Here is a 23405-nt window from a genome sequence, read left to right as displayed (position 1 = left end):
AGCCATCGCCATTTTTGAACATTATCTGAAGTTCCCTGGAAAGGACTGTGACGAAATTGCACACGTTTGTTTATTTATTTGAATTAATTTCTTCGTGCAGGTCAGAGAAGCAGCCTGTAAGCAGAGCTCATCCCTAAGAGGCAAGCTGTGGCTGTTCATACAAGTAGCAGAGATGACAGAATAGTTGGGGCTGGAAGGGCACGCAGCTCCAGCCCCGTGCCGCGGCCAGGGCTGCCCCCCACTAGCTCAGGCCGCCCAGGGCCCATCCCTTCCGGCTGTGAGACGCAGCCTCTCCCCCATTCTTGCAACCGGTAGACCGGGCCCCGCCCCGCCGCCGTGATAAGGCCGAGCGCGGGGGGGCGGGGCGGGCTGAGTTGCAGTGTCGTGGCCGCGGCCATGGTGCTGAGCCCGGTGCTGGGGAAGCTGGTCAGCAAGCGGGTGGTTCTGGCCAGCGCCTCGCCTCGCCGCCAGGAGATCCTCACCAACGTGGTGAGTGCTGCCGGGGGTCGGTAGCGCGGGGCGGGTGGAGGCCCCGCCGTGAGCCTGTGTGAGCGGCCTCGGGGGTGGTGCGTCCTGGAAGCGTGTGGATGTGGCACTGAGGGACACGGTGGGCATGGTGGTGGTGGGCTGGTGGTTGGACTAGATGGTCTTGGAGGTCTTTTCCAGCCTCTGTGATTACAAAAGGCCTACTCTATTTACACAGGAAAAGTCACAAATTAAAAGAGCGTATATGGAGCTTAAGAAAAGCATAGACGTTGACATATGCTGAGTTATTAGAAATGTAGTGTCTGCTGGGTATAGTAAATTTACATGCGTCATCTGGAGATGGGATGCAAGTACAATGCTTTTTATAATACCTTTGATGCTGGCTTTTAATTTCTACTTATTAAATTTTTAATAGCATGTAACTGCAGGTGGTAAAGCTCATGTAAGAACATGCAGTACTGCTGCACAAATGCTATGGATGGATTCGTAAAATCACACAGGGGTTGGAAGGGACATCTAGAGATGGAGTCCAACCCCCTGCCAAAGCAGGTTCCCCTAAAACCTACAGTTACAGGAATACAGTTACAGGAATAGCCTAGTCCCAAGGTACACAAATTTGATGCTGAGCAGTCCTATAACAATAGAAGCCTATTTTTCCCCTCTTTAAGTGTAAGGGTAGAATGTTTTAAAGTGGGTAGTTCAGATTTTGGATCTTTCATTTACCTGGTATGTTTTGGAGCAACTTCTAATAATGTGATCACACTTTCTGTACTGCTTTCCCTTCTTTGCTACAGGGCCTACGGTTTGAGGTAGTTCCATCTTGGTTTAAAGAGACACTTGAGAAGTCATCTTTTGCAGCCCCCTATGAATATGCCATAGAAACAGCAAAACAAAAAGCTCTTGAAGTAGCAAATAGAATGCACGTGGTAAGTCTGGAATGCACGTGGTAAAGGGGGGCAGTGAGAAAGAAGGGGACAGGCTTTTTAGTAGAGTCTGTCCTTATAGGGCAAGGGAAAATGGCATCCTGAAATTTACTCACCTAAACAAAAGAAGGCCTAATGCCTTCAAATACAGTTTTTGCCAGGTAGACATGTCTTTCATCTTTTATCAGCAGTATTCTGGCTTGGGATGAATAATTGGTAGTTTCTCACAGAGTCAGGTTTGTGACTAGCTCTTATATCCTGACAGTTGCTCACTCCAGAAATTTGTTGACTGTGAATCCAGGGCTTTGCTGTAGCTTTCACTGGGAAAGTAATTCAATTGCACAATTGTGACGAGAATTTAGAATTCATAAGAATGAAGATGCTTGGAAAAAGGAGACAATCTGCTATCAAACACTGTGGAGAAGGAGGCTGACACACTCTAAAAAAGAGTGAGAGTCAGTTTCATGTCTGATCTGTAAATATTATAAAATCTGTGATCAAATATGCAGTGTCAGTTGGATTTCTGCCATTGTCTACACTTGCTGCATTAGAGTGCATAAGGCTGTTCTTTACCACAACTTATTCAGGAGTCTGGCTGATGAGGTCCTGCAAAGTATATTGTAGTAATCTCTTATTACAAATGTGAAAGGAGTGTATTTTTTCAGCCTATACTGATGTCAGAAAAGGAATCTTAAACACTGTAAACCAACAGTGTTGCCAGACGTTAGCATTCTTCGAATCAAATATTGCATGATCTTCAGTGCAAATTGTTATCCAGGTTTCTGTCAGCATTTTTCAGAGAATGGTGTGACATTAAGAGTATATTTTTAACCCCAGATTTGCAAACTGCCTTGAATGGCCTTCCATTGCAGAGCAGTATGCTGGTGATAATGTTAATTCAGTGGATTTCTAAATGCACCTTTACATAGGAGGTTGGTTGGTTTGTTTTTAATGTTGATAGAACTTATCCCAGCTATTTAAAATACATGCAGAACATTCTGGAGGAGAAGTCTTCCTTACAAACATTTTTGTTTAAGGGTCAGGGTTGGAGACAAATTTCCTCTCTTGAGGTAAATAGTAGCTATGTGCTTCATTAACATACAAGTAAAAAAATGTATCTGTAAGGCGAGATTACATACAGCTTACAGACAAGAAAGAAAAGGCTATAAGGATTATTTATATACTTCTCAGCTTCCCAAAATATAGCGTTCCCTTGAGAGGAAGAATTGTAGCTAAAGAAAAGTTATTCAGAGTACTTGACTAGAGAAAGTGATTCTAGAAGGCTTTCAGGTCTGTACTCCTGCCCCTTCAGCATAGGGCACTTCCTGTAAAGGAATTCTAATTCAAGTTGACCTCTGGGAGTGCAGGCAGTTCTCTCCTGAGCGTATTTGTTCATCAGTAATGTATTCGGGTGAAGTTGTAACCTGAGAATAGTTTGCTCGAGGTTTTAATCACTTTCGTGGTGTTACTATTTTGTAAACAGAGCAAGAGGAAGAAAAGTGTCATGTTTTTCAGTTCCCTGTAAAGCCCTACCTGTAAACTGAGGAGCTAGGTTTGTTTTTTTTTTTTAAGCATTTTATTCTTTCTACTTTTTTTTAAGCATACATTATTTCTTTGCCTTTTCAGAAACACCTGAGAACACCCGATGTTGTTATAGGAGCAGACACTATTGTGGTAAGAGGTCTTATGAGCATAGTTTTAAACCACGACAAATGCAGAAAATATGAGCATTTTTTAGGTTTAAAGTTGGGTTGGAAAATGATTTTTCATTTAAGTTAACTGAGATCTTTTGAGATTTTGTACATGTGTTTTGAAGCCTCTCTTCCAAACAAGGCAGTTTGTGCTTTCTTGAGCGCTAGAAGCCTCAGTACTATTCTTCTAGAGACAGTAGTATCTGTGCTTCTTGCTCTGCTCAGTCTCATTTTGAAAATGTGGCTGAAAACTTATTTTAAAACCTTATTTTAAATCCTCCGTTTCAGGAAAACTAAGAACACAGCACAGTATCTCTATCTTTCTGTTTTAGACTGTGGATGAGCAGATCTTGGAGAAACCAGTTGATAAGCAAGATGCGTATAGGATGTTATCAAGGTTTGTAATTCTACATAAGATTCAAGATGTGTACATGAAGTCATCTTAATGGAAGCTGTATTAGATGTATATCAAGAAATGTCACCACGTTTTTTTCATTTTAATTTCTGGAATTAATTATTGCAAGACTTTCTATATGCTTCATTTAGTACTGGAGGGGAAAACAGGGAGAGAATTATGATGGGAAGGAGCAGTAACTTGAGGCTTGAACTTTTAGGAAGGTAATTGTATGTATGAGAGAGTGATGCTTGCTCGTTCTCATCTGCTTTGAATTCCTACTACCTGGCTTCCTCTCAAAGGAAATGCCCAATATCTTCAGTTTAAGATTAGATAAACATTTTTCTGATTTACTTTTCAGAAAGATCCAATATGGTCAGTAGTGAAATTGCCTGTCTGAGTGATTGAAACTGGAAGGAATCTGTGTTAGGTCATCTTCTCCAGCCTGACTGCTCAAGTTGGGTCACATGGTGAAATTATAAGAAAATGTGTTAGTGTCTTGAACTGAGGCTACACTTGCAGTTTTGCTCCATCACAGGTTTTGCTTTATGGACTTATAGTTTAATTGACGAAAAAAATTTTAATTTCATTGTTTAGATTTAGATTTTTTTGCACTGGTGTGTTAAACTGAATTTCTAACCCTTTGGGGCATGTTGCTAATCTAATAGTAATAGGGTTTTTTTGTTTTGGTTCTTTACTATGTAACAGTGGCATAGTTACTTGTAGGAGATTCCCAGAGGAGTCTGGCAAGAGATTTCTGACTAATGTTTTTTGCTTAAAATCATAACAAGTTTAGTCTTAAAAAAAGAAAGTCCTATTATGTATTGATGTTTGTGTTCTGAGTGAGCTGTAGGAAAAAGAAAGTAGGTATGTCCTGATATCCAAAGTAAGAAGATATAAAACTTTTCACTCAAGGTTTCATTCTGCAGTTAATCACTAAATCCTGTGTGAGATGTTAAGAGTGAGATGTTTCTGGTCACATCACATGCTAGTCTGGCTAATAAAAAATGGAATTTTTCATGATACTATACTTCAGTTGCTTATGTATTGCATAAAGTTAAAGCTTGTGCAATTCAGCCACAGTGAGGCACTCTGGAGCCACTACAAGAGTAGCTGCCACCTCGAGCATTCCATGCCAGCAGCCTACTCAGTTGGGAGTTCTCTGCATGTGTTTCTGGAAGAGTGAATGTAAACTGTCTTCCTGTACACACTGCTTCTGATGCTGTAGCTTGCTGCTGGATCCTTGGAGCTCAGTTGTTTGGATGAAATGCAAACATGCTGCAGTTACCTGGCCCTTGTTTGTGATAAGTCGTGACCTAACTGCTTATTGGCAGTTTTCAGTGAGGGTACCTTGCAAGGATAGTGTCAGTGTTGATTGGCTTTTTCTTATGGTTTTGAAATAGCCACTTCTGGATAGTGAATAGTCTGATGTCACTAATTGCTTTTCCAAACTGTGGACATTGGTATTAGTGATATTTTAGAGACTTAAATGTTACAGTGACTTATGTTATTTTTAAGGTTTTGTTAACATCTTTTCACTTACAGATGAACATACTCTTAGTTCAATATATTTATATCCTGTTGATGTTTTTATATGATGATCTGTTTCAGGATGTGGCAATGTAGTTATGAAGAATATTTTTGCTTGTGACAAATTTCATAAAGCCATTGCTTAATACATGATTTTCCTTGACAGACTGAGTGGGAAGGAGCACAGTGTTTTCACAGGAGTGGTTATTATACACTGCAGCAGTAAAGGTACATCAGTTTTTTTACTCCATGTTTTCATAAAGAGGGTGGAATTTTCTCATATGTAGTCTTAATTGACTTCTAATTCAACGTGGGAATTACCTAATCAATATAGAAGCTAGGAATACCTCACAAAAGCTGATCTTGCTGCATTCAGCCTTCAGAAAGGAAGGAAGATGACAAATGCAATAGTATCTCTGAGAGCTATGGGACAAACTAAAAGATCAGTGTAAAATGGTGGAAACAGTCTAAGTGAAACTCAGATAAGGTATGGCAAACCATTAACTTCTTTTGTGGTCTGTTTACACTAGGTGCTGAATACAAGAGGCTCTGTCTGTAGCTACTTAGCTTTTCAGTAAGTGAGGGAAATGAAATTTCAAGTGAACTTTTAGGAGTGAAGTGAAATATTGACTTTATGCCTCAATTTTTTTTTATTGAACTGTAGGAAGCAATAAATCTCTTATGTATCAGTAACTTTTTTCAATAAACAATTTCTTTTTTGAGTACTCTAACATCAAAATTTCAACGTTTAAGGGGATTCCTTTGATAGCTATGTCAATATTTCATTAGTAGCTGCTGGAGAAGAAAGAAAATGTGTTCAAGTGGCCTGTGAACAATCCAGGAGGAGTAATGATGCCTTTTCTTGTTTAAGAAGAAAATAAAATTGTATATGCTGTCAGTAGCGATGCTGATGACAGTTTGTCTCATCTGGAGTTCAAGAGTTAAAGCCATGGTATATTCAGATGAATAAAAATATCTGAAGTTAGCATATTCGAGTGATTCAATAGAAGAGATGTTTTTCAAAGTACATTTTTGTTGATAATTACAATGTGTTGTTAAGTTCTGCATTTATGTTCCAGACAACAGAGTTTTCATCAACACATAGCGTAGGAAGACTGATTACTAATGCTTTTTAATTTCATCTGTATCACTGTGTTCATTCATTGCTCACACCATTTGCAGTTAGTGTACTGCAGATCTTCCTTATACCTCCTGGAGAATTTCAGCTGCTACCAGAATAGACTAATAATTTGTTCAGCAGTAGCAAGATCTTATAGGAAAGAGTAAATAACATGTAATGTGCTAGTGCATGCTCAGTCTTGGAAGTCTGCTTTCTTTTGAGTATATTTTGGAGCAGCCTTGCTCTGTAGTTTTACTGGGTTCAGTGTACCCATGCATTATGCTACTGGAGTCCACACCCAGGTATGAAGTGCTTCATAGCACACTTTAGAGCACCTTGGTGCTTGGCAACCTTCTAGATAAAGAAGGCTGAAATAACTCTTCTTTCTTGAGAGATATGGAAGATCACTTTGCAGTACAGATGCAGCTGCATCCTCAGCCATATGTAATAGCTATAATTTTAACTACTGTATAATGGGTTGTTTGTCAACACTTCTAAGTTAGAAGGATCTTTGCAGCTTTCTTTGCGCTCGTTGCTGGATGTATATGCTGACAATTGGTTAACTTTGCCAAGTTGAGTATAATGTTCTCAGGGAGAGCAAGCTGTTAGCTTGAAGAGTGGAACACAGTGGTAGAAAACGTAAGCTTTCACAGCTTTCAGCTTTTACTGAGAGTGATGAATATGTACAAAGGAAAATAAGTAGATGAATTCACGGTCCCTAAAAATTGTTATTAGCTATTTCATAGATTTAATTTCATTTTTTTCCAAGTAAAAGAAAATCAAATTAATGTGAGATGTAATTAAACTGATGTTACTCTCTGAACTATTATTTTCATGTTACAATTTCTGTTCCTAATGAGATTTCCTCTCTGTAGATAATCAGCTAGAGACAGAAATCACTGATTTCTATGAAGAGACTAAAGTAAAATTTTCAGACCTTTCTGAAGAACTCTTATGGGAGTACATTCACAGTGGAGAACCCATGTAAGTAGGGCCCTGAAGCTATCTAATGGTACTTCAAAATAAATCTTGGGTGATGTTACTGGCCTGCAGCATAAAGTTTTGTAATACAGTAAGAGGTCTTGTGTTGCTTGTTTTCTGTTGTTCCCCCATGGCCACCTATTCAGATTTTTTTAAACACTATTACAATTCAAGTAACTTTTTTTATGAAGACTTAGTCTTGGGTAATTTCATAGAATTAAATAATTGCATGAGAAATTAAGAAATGTACTCTTTTTTTTTTTTTGCTGTTGTGGATTGGATCAGGTCATCTTTTTTATCAATGGGTGTGTAGTATTTTAAAATTTGGTCACTGGTGACACAGGCTAATGCTAGAAAGTATACAGCTAAGTTAAAATATGGGCAAGGGAGGAGGGAAAAACACTATCTCAAGGTGGACACTGAGCTTTCTGATGGCTGCAGGAGTATGGCTGTTCACTTTCTGTTTAATTTTTCTACTCCTTTCTTCAACCAAGGATTTTTGTTTTCCAACTGGAAGATCTTTCTACTTCTCTCTGTAGCAATAAGTCTGTTCTATAGTAATTTTAACTACCCTGTGATTCTCTAATGAGTAGCCTTGGTTTCTGTTAGCCTCTTTGAATCAGCATTTTGTTTTGTAAGTTCCAAAAATTCAGAGCTTATTCTCATCAAATCTAAGCTAAAATCAACTGTCTTATAGCAGTGTTCTTTTAAAAGCAGTTTGTAATTCTGGAATTAGCATATTTGAGACTGACCTTTGGTTTCGAAGGCTGTTTACTTAGGCTTTCAGGTTCAGATGTTGGTACTTCCAACTACCTTGTTCCTTGGGCATGAACAGTGAAAATGTTGGTTTACTGCACTTTATCTGGCTGTGTACAGAACATTACACACTGAAATTTACATAATTAAAGACAAAGTAAATTCCCAAGTTTACTTTCTGTGAAATATATGTGTACTAGTATTGCCATGATGTCTAAGAGCACCTTGTTGTGTACAGCTCTAGTTACATTTCCAAAAAATTACACAGAAATTAGGGCTAAGTGAGATGGCATGGGTTTCCTATTTGAACAGGACTTTGAAAAGGGGCAGCTTCTCTTCCTGATCTTTATTTTAGATGTTACTCTGAGAACTGCAAGATGCATACTATAATTTTTTGAGTTCTACAATGTCCTCTTAATTTTGAGCTCCTTTTCAAGCTAGTGCATACCTAAAGACCTTTCAGCCTCTAGTGGAATAGGTCTAAGGTCAAAATGTAACTGGGTGACCGAGTGGCAATATTAGTCTCAGGAGCACTTGCTGTTACTATCCTTGCTGGACAGGTCACCCAGCTTTCTCCATGTCCTGTGGCAGCACAATTTGACTGCAGTCAGATTATAGACTTCCATCTAGGTGAGTATGTCACTTGGACTGGCTGAAACTTAAGGACCTTAGGTGACCCTCCCTTAGTAGAATATTAACCCTTATATTTAGTTATGACTTATAAATTGCAGTTTTGAGCCTAACTAGAATCCGTCTTCAACTTGAGTAGACTAGTCTTTATTCCAGTCTCTGCAGTACTAGTAACATGTTCTGTGCTACCTCTACTGTCAACCACGCTCTTGACTTTAATTAGATGGGTCTCAGCTTTCATTTTCTCTCCCCTAGGGACAAGGCTGGTGGATATGGAATCCAGGCCCTTGGTGGAATGTTAGTTGAATATGTCCATGGAGACTTCTTGAATGTGGTGGGATTTCCTCTGAATCACTTCTGTAAGAAGCTAGCAGAGTTGTACTATCCACCCCTTAAACATACCATACAGCATATAAAGCATGACTCGATCCCTTCTGTGGACACTTTTGAGAGCCTAAGCGATGGAGAAAGTGAGTCCTCAAGTTTCAAAGAACACAAAGGTGCTAAGAAGTTGGACAGCACTGGGATACGCCCCTCGGGAGTTATTTGCAACTCTGAAAATAGCTCTGGTGTTAGAACTGGTTCCATGGTACCCGTGGAAAATCAGAACGGAGTGTCAGACAGTACAGCAAAAGTTCCGTCTAAAATTCTAGACCTGATGGATGGTTTTAGAGCTTCAAAGGTAAGGGGGGGAAATAAAATTAATTACTATGGCTGATAACAATTGCTTTGTTGGAGGTAATGTGAAATGCTTGAGATGGGGTAAGAATAATAGTTAATATATAAGAACCACTGTAGAGCACCAGAGAATCTAAGGTAGCTGAGACTTCTGACACAATACAGATTTTTTTAATATGAATTCTGTCTACTCTGTGAAACTTTAACCACATAGATAGTTAAAAATCTTCCTTTTAATTTGAATGTGAAAAAGTCCACAGACTTTTTTTTTCCTTTTGTGTGTTGATTCTCGGGTATAAATGGCTAAACTGTGCTTCTAGAGTGTCTGGAAACAGTACCTATCTGCTTACTTCCCTTATGTTCCTTTTGTCATGTTGTCTAATCAAATACAACTTATAGAAGACTGATTTATCTTTCATTAGCTACTCAGTGATTCTGAGTCTGGTGCATCTTGTAATTGGGAGGCTCCAAAATAACAGTAATTTCAGAAATGTGTCATGCAAAAAACGCAGTTAAAGTGGAATGTTGTTGGAGAAAGTTCAGAATGCTTTTTAGGTATAAATTTATAACTCGTTTTTTTTTTTTTGTATTAAGTACAATCAAATAGAAAATTACCTTTATCTGCACTGCAAAGAAGGCTTCTTAATTGGTTTAAATACCAAACTTATTTAAAATATATGCAATGCTTGTCATAATTTTTCCTTTTGGATTTTTAATATTAGTATTGGAGTTCTGTGGGAGATCTTAACCTTAATTTCTTATTAAGGAGGTAACTTTTTATACTCTGTTTCATGTTCCTGTTGTTTATCAGATATTGCCTGGAGATTATCAGCTGAAGGGACATATACATAACACAGGCTACACACTGAAGGTCACATGCTCTGTGGAGCAGCCAAGTGTAATGGGGAATGAGTAACTGGATGTTTCAAGTTCTATCAAGTTTTCTACTCAGAGCTTCACTAGTAGTGAAGAAGGCAAAGGAGAAATTGAACACTTAGTCATTCTAAATAAATTATTGCTTTCAAGTTGATGTTTCAGGAAGAGATGAAAAAACTCTTCAAGTGGCAGTGACATGACAAGCCTAAAGATACTTAAAAATAGCAGAGGAGAATATGCAAAACAGTGAATAGTGGTTCTATTGAAACAGCAGAAAGACATCATTAAGCCTGTAAATTGGTGGCTACCTTTATTGTTTTTCTGTGTGCAATGCAATTAAGTTATGGAGTGGTAATTAATAAAACCAGATGTTCGTATATAGCTGGTTATAGCAGTAGATTGTTCTGACAATAAAGCAAGGGCTAGTTAGTAGGCTTGTCAAGTAAGGTGTATCCAGAGAGAGCAAGTTTGATGTACCTGAATGGATGAGTTAATACTCGAAGAGTCACCAGAGTTTTGTAATTGCACATTATTAATGCTGATTGCTGTGATCTGGTGGCAAATTCAGTTTTGTGCAGTGAAGGTTGCTGGCAACTGTAAGTAGGAGGAGCTTTCCTTTCCTAATAATCAGAGTAAAATCAGCATGAAATACTGAGTTTCATGTTGAGTTAGTGGCAATTTCTTTTCCTGAGGCCTGAACATAGTTGTAGAATTCATGGCTGATTGTGGATTATTTCAGTAATTAGACAAATTAATTAGACAAATCTTACCTTCTCTCTTCTTACTTCTAGAATATGGGTAAGAGCACAAAGGCATTTAGCATCGTAAAAGCTCTCAAGATCTGTTTCATTTTTTTTTTTTGTGTTGTTCCAAGGCTTCCTAAAGCAGGCTGAAATCTCCTGTGGATGAAGGAGCCATTTCCACCTACTTTTCTATGAACTGTTGCAGAACAGGAGATCAGGTTCAAATGATACATTTTCCAGTTCTCCAACCTGTTCTGAAACTGCATATTCTGTTCTTTACTCACTGTTAGGTTGTTTGCTGTTTTGTTTTTGAGCTGGGCGTTACAGAATTGTAGAATTATTTATATTGCTAAATTTGACTCTCTTCATTTTTCTCTTGTAATTTCCAGCTCGCATTAATTAGTTCAAAGGTTGGGCGGATCTTGGAAGTCAAATGGCTGTAGTATAGGTGCAGTTGCATCAGTACTGTGAAAGCCTGGATTCTAATAAATCTCACTGTATGTTCTTAATAGAGCAACAGAAGAAATGATAGGAAGAAGATGAAGAAGATAATAAAATGCTTACACACTAGCATACCTTTCTCTCCAAGCTATTTTTTTATTAAATACAATGTATATCCTTCTTGACTGATTTTAAGTACGTTATTGTTGCTAGCGGTTGCAGTGAAGTGGCTCAGTGATTGCTGTGTGTTTCTACTGTGCTCTATATAAATACCTTTGTTGTAGGAATTGTGATGTGCTTCTGAGCACTGAAACTGCACTGTTGTATTTTGTTTCATAGGTACATGTCTCACTAAGATGTCCATGTAGTAGAGTTGTGCTTTGAAGTCTTATTCCACTTTTTGCCCTTAGTATTTACTAAACAAAGAGCAATCTTTCTGTAAGTGAAATTGCTACATTGCCTTAGTGAAGCTTTGCATTTTCTTACATTTTAGATAAATCAAATTTAAATTGATCTCTTATGCATTTTCTTAGGCATTAGTTCACTTGTTCCATTAAGCCAAATATGTTTTAAAATGCATATAACTAGGTATATGCTACATGTCTTAGTAAAGAGCACCTCTTTACGCAAACTCTGTAGGCTGAATGCCAAAATATTGAGTTACCTTCTCTCTTATTTACCTCTGTCCCAATTAATGTTACTTAGTGAAGTTTATTAAAACACCTAGAGGAAAAGAAACCTGTTATAACAGTTCTTAGCGGTTGTTACTGTGTTACACTTAAATAACAGTAATTATGTAGAATCGTACTTCTGGAATGTCTGTGGCAAAAGCTGTAGGTCCTTTGTTTTCTTGATTGCAGTCTTTCAAATGCAACTGTTTTGTTTTTTTTTTTCCTGCATGTAGGCTCTGTTTGTAGCCTCTAAGCTGAAGATATTTGATCATTTGAAAAAGAAAAGTCCTCTAAAGGCTGTGGATGTTGCAAATGAGATTGGAACTTCAGTGTGTGGAACTGAAAGACTCCTGGATGCCTGTGCTGCTCTTGGGTTGCTGGAGAAAACGCCACAAGGTAATTTTTTCCATCCCTCCTTTTGAGCAAGTAAGCAAACTGAGGGTGAGGAGGGAAGGATCAAAATTATTAAATTCAGCTTACTTTTTAGTCAGTGGAGAAGGGCTCTCTCTACTCTTTGTAACAGCATATGTACAGCACTGGAAGAGATGCTTTGACAGTTATGAGAGCTGAGCTCACATTGTCAGTAATGTGGATTTGAGGTGGGGAGATTGTTGCTTTTTTTGTCTTCATCATTAATATCTGGAATTGTTCTCTTTGGGAGCAGGCATTATTTAATGAACACACCTTGAGGGAACCTGAGATTGATGTTGTGTTCAGAGAGGAAAAGCAGTCATCTCTGAATTTTAATAACTTTCATGGGCAACTCAGGGAGCAGTGCAAAAGCTCAGATGTACCATATAAATAAGGCCCAACGCCATTCTCCTCTGCAGTCGTAACCTTGTGTGGAGAACTGGGGATTTTATGGGGAAGGCTCTGGAATGTGTCCTTCATAGACACCAGCTTAAATGTTAGTACACCTAACTTGCACAGTACTTTAAAGTATATGTAGGTGACAGTCAGCAACAGAATTAACTCTTTCAGTCTTCACTATATAATTGTAAATTTTCATGTGCATCGTTTACATAGCAATACTTGAGAAGGTTAAATGTCAAGAAAAAGAAATAGAGGTTGCTTTCAACTCTGATAAAGGATGAGATGAAGGAGAAAGCCTTAAAGGCAGAACATAGTGGGGAATGTTTGAATTTAAGGGAAAGTGAAGTCATCTAAGACAGAAAAATGCATACAAGAATGAGGAACTTCTAATGGTCTTCTGTGAATGTCAGATGCGTAGTTGAGATTCTCTAGATTATAAATAAACAATGAGAAGTTTCTCTCCATCCATTCAGCACCTCCATTCTTTTTGAAAGTCCCAAAGTGATTTTCATTTGTTAAGTATGAAGAGACCTTTAGAAGTATTTAATAGAAATTTTTGTACAATAATACACCTTGTGATGCCAAGATCAGGATTTGGTGGCTTGTTACTAGCAGTACAAGGTAATATCCCTTCAAATATTAGCAGACAGCTATAAAGTGCTGGAACAAAACTGGTTACAACTGTTCTCTTCTCTTAAGGTTATAGTAATACAGATTCAGCAAATACTTACCTGTCATCTGATGGTGAATACTCACTTCATGCCTACATTCTGCACTCTAATGACCATCTTTGGCCTCTCTTTACGCACCTGGAGTCTGCTGTTAAAGAGGGAAGCAGGCAGAACCATCGAGCCTTTGGAAAGAAAACAGAGGATTTATTTAAAGTAATGTAAACTCTCATTTGTTTTAAAACTTGTGACCCCCAGAACCGATCTAGAGGGAAATGGAAACTGAGCTGTTGAAAAAAGCTGATGAATCTGAAATGCTAAAAATACAGTGTAGCTCGCTGGTCATAGATTTCTGTTCTGTGCAACTTTAACAGTGTAGTCTTAAGGCTCTAAAAGTTCTGGAGCAATCACAGCATGTACTAGGAAACTTTGGTGCTGATAAAAATTGAGGTGGAAGTTCTACCCATCCAATTAACATGCCCTAGAACAACCCCTCAGTCTGTTTAATTGACTGTGTGGCCTTTTTATTGCACCAGGCATAAGTTATACATGCATTCCTTCAATTTTGGGTGCCAATTGCATGTTACTGATCTGCATCCAGTGCAGTCTGTTGTGGATGTACATTCAAAGTTGTTTTTGAAGTCTCATTGTGCTAATGTAGGAGAAGAGAGATCTAGTCTAAATAGGTCACCATAGAAGTAATGCCTCCTATTTATTTCCATGGAAACCACTACAGATACAAAGACCACAATCACACTATTTGATGGGGCAAATTCTCAGCTACAAAATAATATTTTGAAGCTGTCACCACTGTTAGCTATATATTTTTTTGCCAGTGACTAACAAAACCCTGCATGGTGTACTCATAACAGTTTGTGTGGCTGTCTAAAACATGGCTTGTCTTTCCTTCACATCACTGCTGAAATGTACCACCTCATGTGCTCATATCTGCTGTAAATGAATTGGGTCTCATTTTGTGTTAATCTGGATTATCAACTTTAGTTTTACTGGATGATATTAGTAGGAATCCCTACTAGTTCAAAAACAAACAGTATGATTTCTAATGTTGCTGTTTTAAATTCTAGTTCAATTATCGAATTACTTTCCCATCACAGAAGAATAAGTATCAGAATTACATGAAATTGGCTTGTGAGTATATCAGGAAGAAGGATTATAGATGAAAATTCAGTCTGTTTACTCAAGAGTTTTAAAATTTGAAGGCATGCTGCTGTGGAGCAAATCCCTTAAATGTATATCTAAGGCACAGAATTGCTTTAATAAACACTTCACATGATCTCTTCCTCCTGTTATGCTGCCTCAGCTCAAATAGACCGATACAAGTGTTGAATTTAATAACCCTTGGGCTGGCCAAAACTGGGTCCAAGGTAGCTCAGTGTGTGTTCCTTGAGACATTCTACAAAATATGTCTGTGTGACAATTATAGGGTGCAGAAATGTGCTTATTACTATGTGAGGCAGTTTGCAACCAGCAAAGGACTTGGATGAGCAACTGTGCAATTATTCTTTAATCTGTTTTTAATTTCAGAATTCTCGTATTAATATACTAGTGCACCAACTGCCTTGATTGAACATAATTGTGGCTATAGTAATTCAAATTTGTTTGTTATTTGCTTTTTTTAATTTGTTTTTCCTTTTTAGGACTATTATCAGAGCCAGGAGGTGAAACAGCGTTTTATGGCTGCCATGCACAGCATTGCCCACCTTACAGCAAGAGATGTGGCTACAGCATTTGATCTTTCAGAGTTTAAGACTGCATGTGACTTAGGAGGTGTGGTTTTTAATTGAGCTCATGTGCAAATTAAAGGGAAAAAGCTTGCTTTTGGATCCATATTTTTTTTGAGATATGCAGTTTTTTCCACTTAAACTGAGTAAAATTGGCTACTGTTACTTTTTTGGTATTTTAATGTCATAGAAGGACTGAGTGCAGTTAACTGAAAGCGAAGGTATTTACATGGTAGTTGAGTGACTTCATGGTACTTGAATAATGTGAAGTAAGTGAATGTCACAGTAAGTAATGTAGCGACACACAGCTCAACACAGAAAACAGTGTTTGTGGCTTAGCTGATAGAGTCTTTCAGTACTGGTATGTCAGCCTTGAAACTGCTGCTACAACAAAAATGTTGGATTCTTTTAGAATAGGCTGAAGACTCCTGTGGTTATGGTGTTGTTTTTTTTTCCCAACTGGTATCTAAGACAACCACCATAGATCTGAATAAACTCCTGTTGTTAGTGGTTGGTTGGTTTATTTGTTTTACCCTGTACTTGGAGTGGCAAAAAACAAAATGCTTAGGGAAAATATCCTGTGCAAGAAGAAAGCATCACTTAATGTCTGAGGAGATGGATAGCATGTCAGAGTAATAAAATAAGGATTGGCAACTTCTGCCACTTGCGCAGACTTTAAGAGCTTATCATCCTTATTCTTCTCTGTGCTGGAGGCTATCTGTGGATGAAGAACACAAACTACAAGTCCATTAATGTTCCAAAAAAAAGCAAAAAAAATAAGAAAGTGAATTAAAAAAAACCTGAAGTAGTGCTATTGAAGGCTATATTTACAGTTCTGTGATAGAGTAGGAATTAATAACTATTGCCCAAACTTTGAGGCTTTTTTCTATCTACTGGAAAGTGCTCTTGGTCATATTCACTGTGGATGTTAATACTGGCATATTTGCTGTGGCTACTTCTGAATTGTTGTTTTTCTCTTAACGTTGTATACTGTGTTATATGTAAAAATGTATGCAAATGTTGGCAGAAAAGATTTGAATTGAGTTTCTTCAAACTTCCAACAGGCTGTACTGGAGCTCTGGCTCATGAGTTAATACAAGTATACCCAAATATGAAGGTCACAGTGTTTGATCTTCCAGAAGTCATTGCAAATGCTTCTGTCTTTCAACCTTTGGAACAATGCACAGCTCCAGTGACATTTGTATCAGGTAAATATAACACTACTGTTTATCTATTATCCTCGAGCAATCTCTTTTGCTGCAGAAAATGGTGTGCTGCCCTGCTCCAACCCTATATCTGTCTCAGTACAATGCAGTGTTGGCTCACCTGTGCTAAAAGAGGTGTTGCATTTCTCAGTCTCGTAGGGATAAAACTAAACACTGGTTTGAGAGTGGCAGTAAAGAAAGTGTGATTGGATTGTACTTACTGTATGTCCTTGTCTTTGGCATTTCCTGTCTAAGCTAGATCAATATGGTGATTACAAAGGACTTCAATTTCTTCTTGCTTACTTTAGACTTCATTTCCATTTCTACGTATATCAGAATTCTTTCCTGTGTTCTGTTCTGCTCTTACACTGTGCTTTCCTTAACTAGAAATCAGTGTATCACTATTCCTATTTATTCATGTTTCTTACTTTACCTCTTCTGAAACTTCTAGTTCCATCTCAATGTTTTTGTTTCCTTCTGTGGGGCTATATTAACTAAATGAAACGTACAAACTCTGCCTTTCTACAGGTGACTTCTTCAAGGATGACCTTCCAGAAGCAGATCTTTACATACTTTCACGTGTTCTTCATGACTGGCCTGATGAAAAGATTCATGTACTGTTAAACAAAGTATCAACTGTTTGCAGACCAGGTAAGATTTTAATATCTTATGATTATGAATGTGCATTAATATGCACCAGTAATCATAAGCCCATGTTAAAAAATGCATATTTTTGTGTTATGGTAATACCTCCAAAAATAAAAAGCAAATGTATTAATAAAGTGATATAAGTCCTTACTGTAGTTGCAGATTTTACAAGCAACTACTTCATCTTCTCTATCTCTGTGCTCAACCTTTCTTGCAGAGACTTGTATCATCAAATACTGAAGTGTGTGCTTCTATCTATACATACAAGCAAGGCAATTAAAGTCGCTACAAGTTCCTCAAGGAGAGGCTGTTCTTGCTATGTCAGTAATGCCTAGAGTAGTGGAGTTCAACACTACTTTATGATGACATTTCTTGAGAAGTATGTAGTGTTGTACTTACAACTGCGTTTTGATAGTATAAAAGATCAAAGGGGAGGCTCTTCAGACAAAAAGCAATAGAAAAGCCTTCCTGCTTTACTCAACTGATTTCTTAATCCAAGAGGATTAATGCTAGCTGTGAAGTTCGTTTCATAGGAGAACATTCAAAATAAGATCTAAGCTACAAAGCATAATCCTGTTACGCAGAATTGTATGGAGATCATCAAGTCTTGTCCCTCAACTAAAGAAGGTTCCCTACACGTAGGTCACACAGAAGAGTGTCCAGATGGGTTTTGAACATATCTAGAGAAAAGCGACTCCGCAAGCAGATTGTTTATAAACTACAATAGAAAACTGGATGGCTGTCTTTCCTTACTTGTAAACAAGTATGACAGGAGGCAGTTGTTTGGTTCAAATGGTAACAAGACTGAGTTTAAAAATTATGTTCAGGAAATGGTCTGAACTTCACTGAACTGGGGATAGTGCTCAAAGCTCCCCCCTCCCCCTAACAACTAACAGTTTCTTTCAGGAAGAGATGATTGAAAGTAAACTTTAGTTACTGATTAGCACTGAAGATCATTAAAACAATGTTCTGATGAGGGACCTATATGTAAATGTCTCTGAACAAAGCTCTAAAGCTGGAAATAGTTTACTAAAGTGCTTCTGGTTGTTCTGGAAATGCAGGAAGTGCCTTGCTAGTGGCAGAAACTGTGCTTGATGAGCAGAAGACACACCCTCCTACAGTTGTACTGCAGTCTCTGAGTATGACTGAAGGCAAGCAGAGAAGTGGCTCAGAATATAAGCAGCTGCTGGAGAAATATGGATTCACAAATACACAAATTAAGATCACAGGCAACTTATTAGATGCTGTTTTGTGCTTTAAGAAGAGTCAGTCATCTTGGCATGCACAGAATTAGCATGGGATGCTGAATTGTTTTAATGAGTGAGATACAACTATCATCTCCCAACATTGTCAGTTTAGGACCGTGCTGACCCTTTGTATGAAACGTGGATGTTACAAGCCTTGAATAAAAAGTTGAACTCAATCTTGCATAAGCTGTAGTCTTTGGGATGGTAGTCCTCTTTCACTTTTCTATGGGACTTTACTCAGAAGCAATACAAGGATGCCATGTTATGCTTTTTTTTTTTTAATTCAGTTCAAAGTAAGAAGACCAAGCTCTAACCAAGTTCCTAGAGTAGCTGTAGTATCCTGAGTGCTTCAGTAGCTTCTGATTTTTCAGAAACTGTATGTCCACATAGACTCCACTTGAGCTGTTTCCATTGGTTGCTGTCAGATTTGTTCTTCTTCTGAATATTTTGTTGTTAAATGGCTGCTTATTCTTTATCTCATTTGAGATGAATTCTAGATTTTATATCAAATTCTCAAAGCTGTATGAATAGGAGTTTCTTTATGTTCCAGCTTTTAATTAGAGAAGTACATACTCCATCCCCTCTCCTCAAGTACTTTGTCACTAATGTCACCACTCTTAATATAGTATCAGAAAGAAAACATTTATTATTTCTATTTCAAATGTTCTTTGTAGTAGAGGCATTTTCCTGGAGATTAAAGTTGTACTTTCAAACTAGCTTTCTCTTCTATCATTTATTGCTTTCTTGCCTGCCACGTTTCTGGAACAATAATCCTAATGAGCCGACCTCAGCAAATAGAGCTAGAGCAAGGTCAGGAGTTGCATCTGCCTGCTAGTCTGTCTTGTTATTTAATCAGAAGTTACTTTGCTCTTTGAACGCTGAGTAAAGCAAACGTACCTTGGTGATTCATTCAGTTCATCTAAGAGACATATAGTACGGAGTATTTTGGCTGTAGAAAACTAGGGAAATGTCTGGGAGAAACCTGACGGGGATTTGTAAGTCTTAGCAGAAGCTTTTTATGCATGATTTTTCTGCTGATTTCATCTGTACAGATGTTTGGAGAGATGAGATGTTGAACTGCTGAATGTATTTAGAACAAGTTTATTTTCTGTACTGATACGAAGTTTGCCATTATGCCTAAAGGGTTTCTATTTTAAAATGCTTATTCTGACAATGAATTTTTGTTTCAGTTATTCATCAAGTTTGTGCTGTACTTCAGGCTGTTAGAAGCTGTTTGAGTCAGCACAACACACTCCAAAAGTTGGCACGCTTATGACTGTCAGACTTAAATTTCTACCTCTAAGTACTGTGTACTTAAAGACTATAAAACTTGTCTAGCACATGTGGTTACCACATCACCTCAGTATATTGTTATTTAAGTGCAGCACTCTATACAGGATGAGCCTTAGTTCCTTGAAGATGGTGCCTGTGGTAATGTACTAACGCAGTTCTGTGTTCTGTCTTTTTTGTGAAGTCACTTTTAAGATATGAATGTGAAATAGCCATTGATCACAAAACAAAAAATTTCCTGCACTGCGGTGGTGTTAGATGGTTCACGATCATTTTTGCTAGTTGCTCTTGTCTGCCTTACAAAGGAGGCTAATACAAACTGTACATTAATCTGCTTTGCTGATCAGTGGGTGCCTCCAGTCCATACTACTGGATGTTCCTAAACAGAATAGACTGCTCTGTTTTAGAAACTGCTCTTATAACGAGTGGAAAAAATACAGGCTGAATTTTTATCCTCCCATGTCATTTGCATTGTCCAGACCCTCAGTTTTGACCAGAGTTGTGAGACTGGAGAGAGAATATTGATTAAAATCATGTATCTGTAGAGAAAGAACAGCTACTCTCCTGAATTCCTTCTAGAAGTATTTAGGTGGAGGTGCCTGTGAGACCTTAATAAACTTGAGCAAATCCAGTGGAAGCAACCAGGATGGCTAAGGTGCCACACTGTGTTGGCTTGTAACTTGGATGGAGACGTGCTTCAGTCTAGAAAAGGTAGTTTTAGGGGAATCTTGCCTTTCACTGCCAAAGAAACAGGTACTAAAAAGACAGAACCAGGCTCTTTCCTATATGATACACAGTTGTGGAATGAGGGATAATAGGCACAACTGAAAGCCCAGTCTGGATAACAAGTTGGGGAAAAATCATTAAGTACTGGAGTAGGTTGTCTAGAGAGGTTGTGGGATCTCTGTCCTTGGAGGTTTTAAGATCTGAGGACAAAGCTCTGAACAAACTGATGTGACTGTAGCACTGCTCCACTTCAATCAGGAGAATGGGATAGAGTTTGCCTGTTGTCCATTTCAACCTAAGCTATTCTATATTTGATATATCCCATTCATCCGATAAATGGTAAACTCATCATTTCTCACTAATGTTCAACATCTTTTTTTCTGTAAAAGACTGGTATTGTTTCTGAAGGGATAGATTTAATCATAGAATGGCCTGGGTTGAAAGATCATCTGGTTTTAACCCCCCTGCCATGGGCAGAGTCACCAGCCAGTAGAGCAGGCTGCCCAGAGCCACATCCAGTCTTATCTTGAATGTCTCCAGGGATGGGGCGTCCACAGCCTCTCTGGGCAAATGTAATGATGTTATACTGAAAAGATTTCCTAAGTAATGGGGGTAACAGGAGAATTTGGGCCTAAAAATCAAGACATAAAGAATGCAGGGACAAGTTCTAGAGTGCAAAAGAATTTCTGCCAATAAAGCCTGTAGGTGTTTTTTGGTTTTCTCTTTGGGAAGTAAGACTCAGCTGTGCCTTTTTGAGGATGCTGTCTTACCCACATGTATGAAATTTGATGCACAGGAATCTGGTTTTTTGAGGTGGAGAATCACAGGGATTAGAAGAAAAATTAGGTGAATGAGATTCAGAATTTGCTCACTGAACAATGAGCAAGAATCCTTGAGGAAGATAAAAGGTGTAAGTTTGTGAGAAGAAAAGAGACAAACATGGTTGGTGGTTGTAGTTCAGTCACTGTTATATTAAAATATTGACCATGTTACAGTTATTAACCAGTATTTGTGGCTGGAAAATGAATGGGACAGAATTCTACCTCAGCCACCCAACAAAATCTTAGGAAAAGATATTGAATGGCTGAACCCCTTTGTGTGAGTGCTCAGTTAAATGTTTAATCTGTTAGCTGACTCCTGGATAGTGGAATTTAGTGTATTTAAAAAATAATTAAAAAAAATTGGGACTGGCAATTCTTCTGCTATCTTTTGGCTGGAAGTTATGTTCTTACTTAACAGTGATAATAAATGTTAATGATAAATGTGCTTCTTTGTGAAGCAGGTGTTCACCACAGTCACCACAGTATACATGGCTTGAGCCTGCATTTACGGAGGCTACTAATTATATGGTGATGAAGCAGGGTATTTATTAATAAGCTTTCAGAAGGACTTTTATGACACATGATAGTAACAGAGGTCTCAGCTAGCAATATTATCCTCAAGTCTTAATCTTTTCTCTAAGAAGCTACAGTCTTATAAAATCATTGAATAGCCTGAGTTGGAAGCCTACAAGGCTCTTTAAGTCCAACTTTTGGCTCCACACAGGACCACCGGAAATTCAAACCCTGTGTTTGAGTGTTGTCCAAACACACCCTGAACTCAGCACTTGGGGCCTTGCCCACTGCCCTGTGCAGCCTGTGCTATGCCCATCACCTTCAGATGATGAACCTTTCCCTACCCCCAGCTGCCCCTCCCCTGACACAGCTCCATGCCGTTTCCTCGGGCCCTGTCGCTGTCACACAGAGCAGAGCTCAGCGCTGCCCCTCTGCTCCCTGTGAGAGCTGCAGCCATCAGGCCTCAGCTCCTCTACTCTGCAATGAGCTTACCGAGGGCCCTTAGCCTCCCCTCGCATTGCCTTCTAGACCCTTCACTATCTTTGTAGCCCTCCTTTGGATGCTCTCTACATAGTTTTATGTCCTTGTGTTGTGATGCCAAAAACTGCATACACTGAGGTGTGCTTACGTTTAATTTCATTCTTTATTGCTTGCTGAGACGTACCGGTTGGAATGAGAGAGGGGATTGTCTTCAGGGTCAGAATGAAGGTAATAACGTTCTGCAGCACTTAATAGTAAGGTCACTGCTGCCACTGTGATCTGAGTTGGTGGTCCTGGCCTCTAGTTTACAAAGAGAAGCTACTACCACAGAAAATGCCAGTCTCAAAGGCAATAAGTAAAAATGCTTGTTTTGTCAGTAGCCCCCTCACTAATGTCTTCCTTCTCCCATTTAACGGGTCTGAAGATGGAGGAAGAGGCTGTGTGTGAGCAAACTATTCAAGTTCTGCCCTCAACCCTTGATCTCTCCCACCAGAAACACCTCAGTTCCTACCAAAATAATATAAAAACACTGTCAGCTTTGTGGCTTCTGTAACGCTTGCCATCCACTGTTTAGTCCCCTTGGCACAATTTAGCAGAAATGATCTTGTTGATAATGGACTAGTACTGTTGTATGCATTTGTTTTTAAATTAGGCTGTGGGGTTTTGCTGGCTGAAGTGGTATTGGATGATGAGAAGAGGAAGAGGAGCACAGCTTTGCTGCAGTCTTTGAACATGCTCGTGCAAACAGAGGGAAAGGAAAGAAGTGGCTCTGAATATCGAGGCTTATTGGAACAACATGGATTCTCTAATGTCAAAATCAAACTCACAGGAAATTTGTTAGATGTTGTCCTCTGCATCAAGGTTTAGAAAAAATAATAACAATAATAAAAGGTTTATTAGTAAAATCTGGATTGTATTTGATGTTTTGTAACTACACAAATATATTGTTTCCCACTAATGTAAACAATAAATGGTTCGTTAGTTTTTTGAAGTTACATTTAAAAAGGGGAAGAATTGATTGCATTTATTTTGAACTTGAGAAGCTTTCAAGGTTCAAAATAATGATTCTTCTAGCATCCTTTGATGGCACTGATAATGTAGTTGCACAATACAAGTATCACCTCTCTTCCTGTTCCTAAACTTGCCCATTTTGGGACAGCCTTCTGCCTTTGAGAGCAAATCATGAGGCTTGCCATTGGCAGAAGATTAAGGAGAGCTACTTTCTGATTAAAAAATGTTTTCAAAGTCAGTTAGATTATTTAAAAGACATTTCCAAATCCTGAGTGAAAAAATAAAAATAACAGTAAACCTCTGCAAGCATGCATCATATCT

At 38.4% G+C, this 23405-nt stretch overlaps 1 protein-coding gene across 2 annotated transcripts; it reads left to right on the top strand.

Annotated features, from left to right (window-relative positions):
* Positions 1-356: 356 nt before the first annotated feature.
* ASMTL (acetylserotonin O-methyltransferase like) lies at positions 357-23068 on the top strand. 2 transcript variants are annotated; one of them, XM_065741252.1, is made up of 13 exons: positions 357-489; positions 1281-1412; positions 3036-3083; positions 3433-3497; positions 5191-5252; positions 7020-7128; positions 8767-9193; positions 12154-12316; positions 13433-13617; positions 15060-15189; positions 16208-16351; positions 16877-16999; positions 18058-19326. In XM_065741252.1, the coding sequence occupies exons 1-13, from the start codon at positions 397-399 to the stop codon at positions 18288-18290; spliced, it is 1914 nt and encodes a 637-aa protein (XP_065597324.1). In that variant the 5' UTR covers positions 357-396; the 3' UTR covers positions 18291-19326. The 2 variants fall into 2 exon arrangements, with proteins under 2 accessions (XP_065597324.1, XP_065597325.1); XM_065741253.1 differs by lacking the exon at positions 18058-19326 and adding an exon at positions 22726-23068 and having other exon boundaries at positions 358-489.
* The last annotated feature ends 337 nt before the right edge of the window (positions 23069-23405 follow it).

Source organism: Cyrtonyx montezumae, unplaced genomic scaffold (assembly GCF_038088225.1).
Source record: "Cyrtonyx montezumae isolate F1298 unplaced genomic scaffold, pur_monq_1.0 scaffold_3, whole genome shotgun sequence".
NCBI lineage: Eukaryota > Metazoa > Chordata > Aves > Galliformes > Odontophoridae > Cyrtonyx > Cyrtonyx montezumae.
This window is presented reverse-complemented; position numbering and strand designations above follow the sequence as displayed.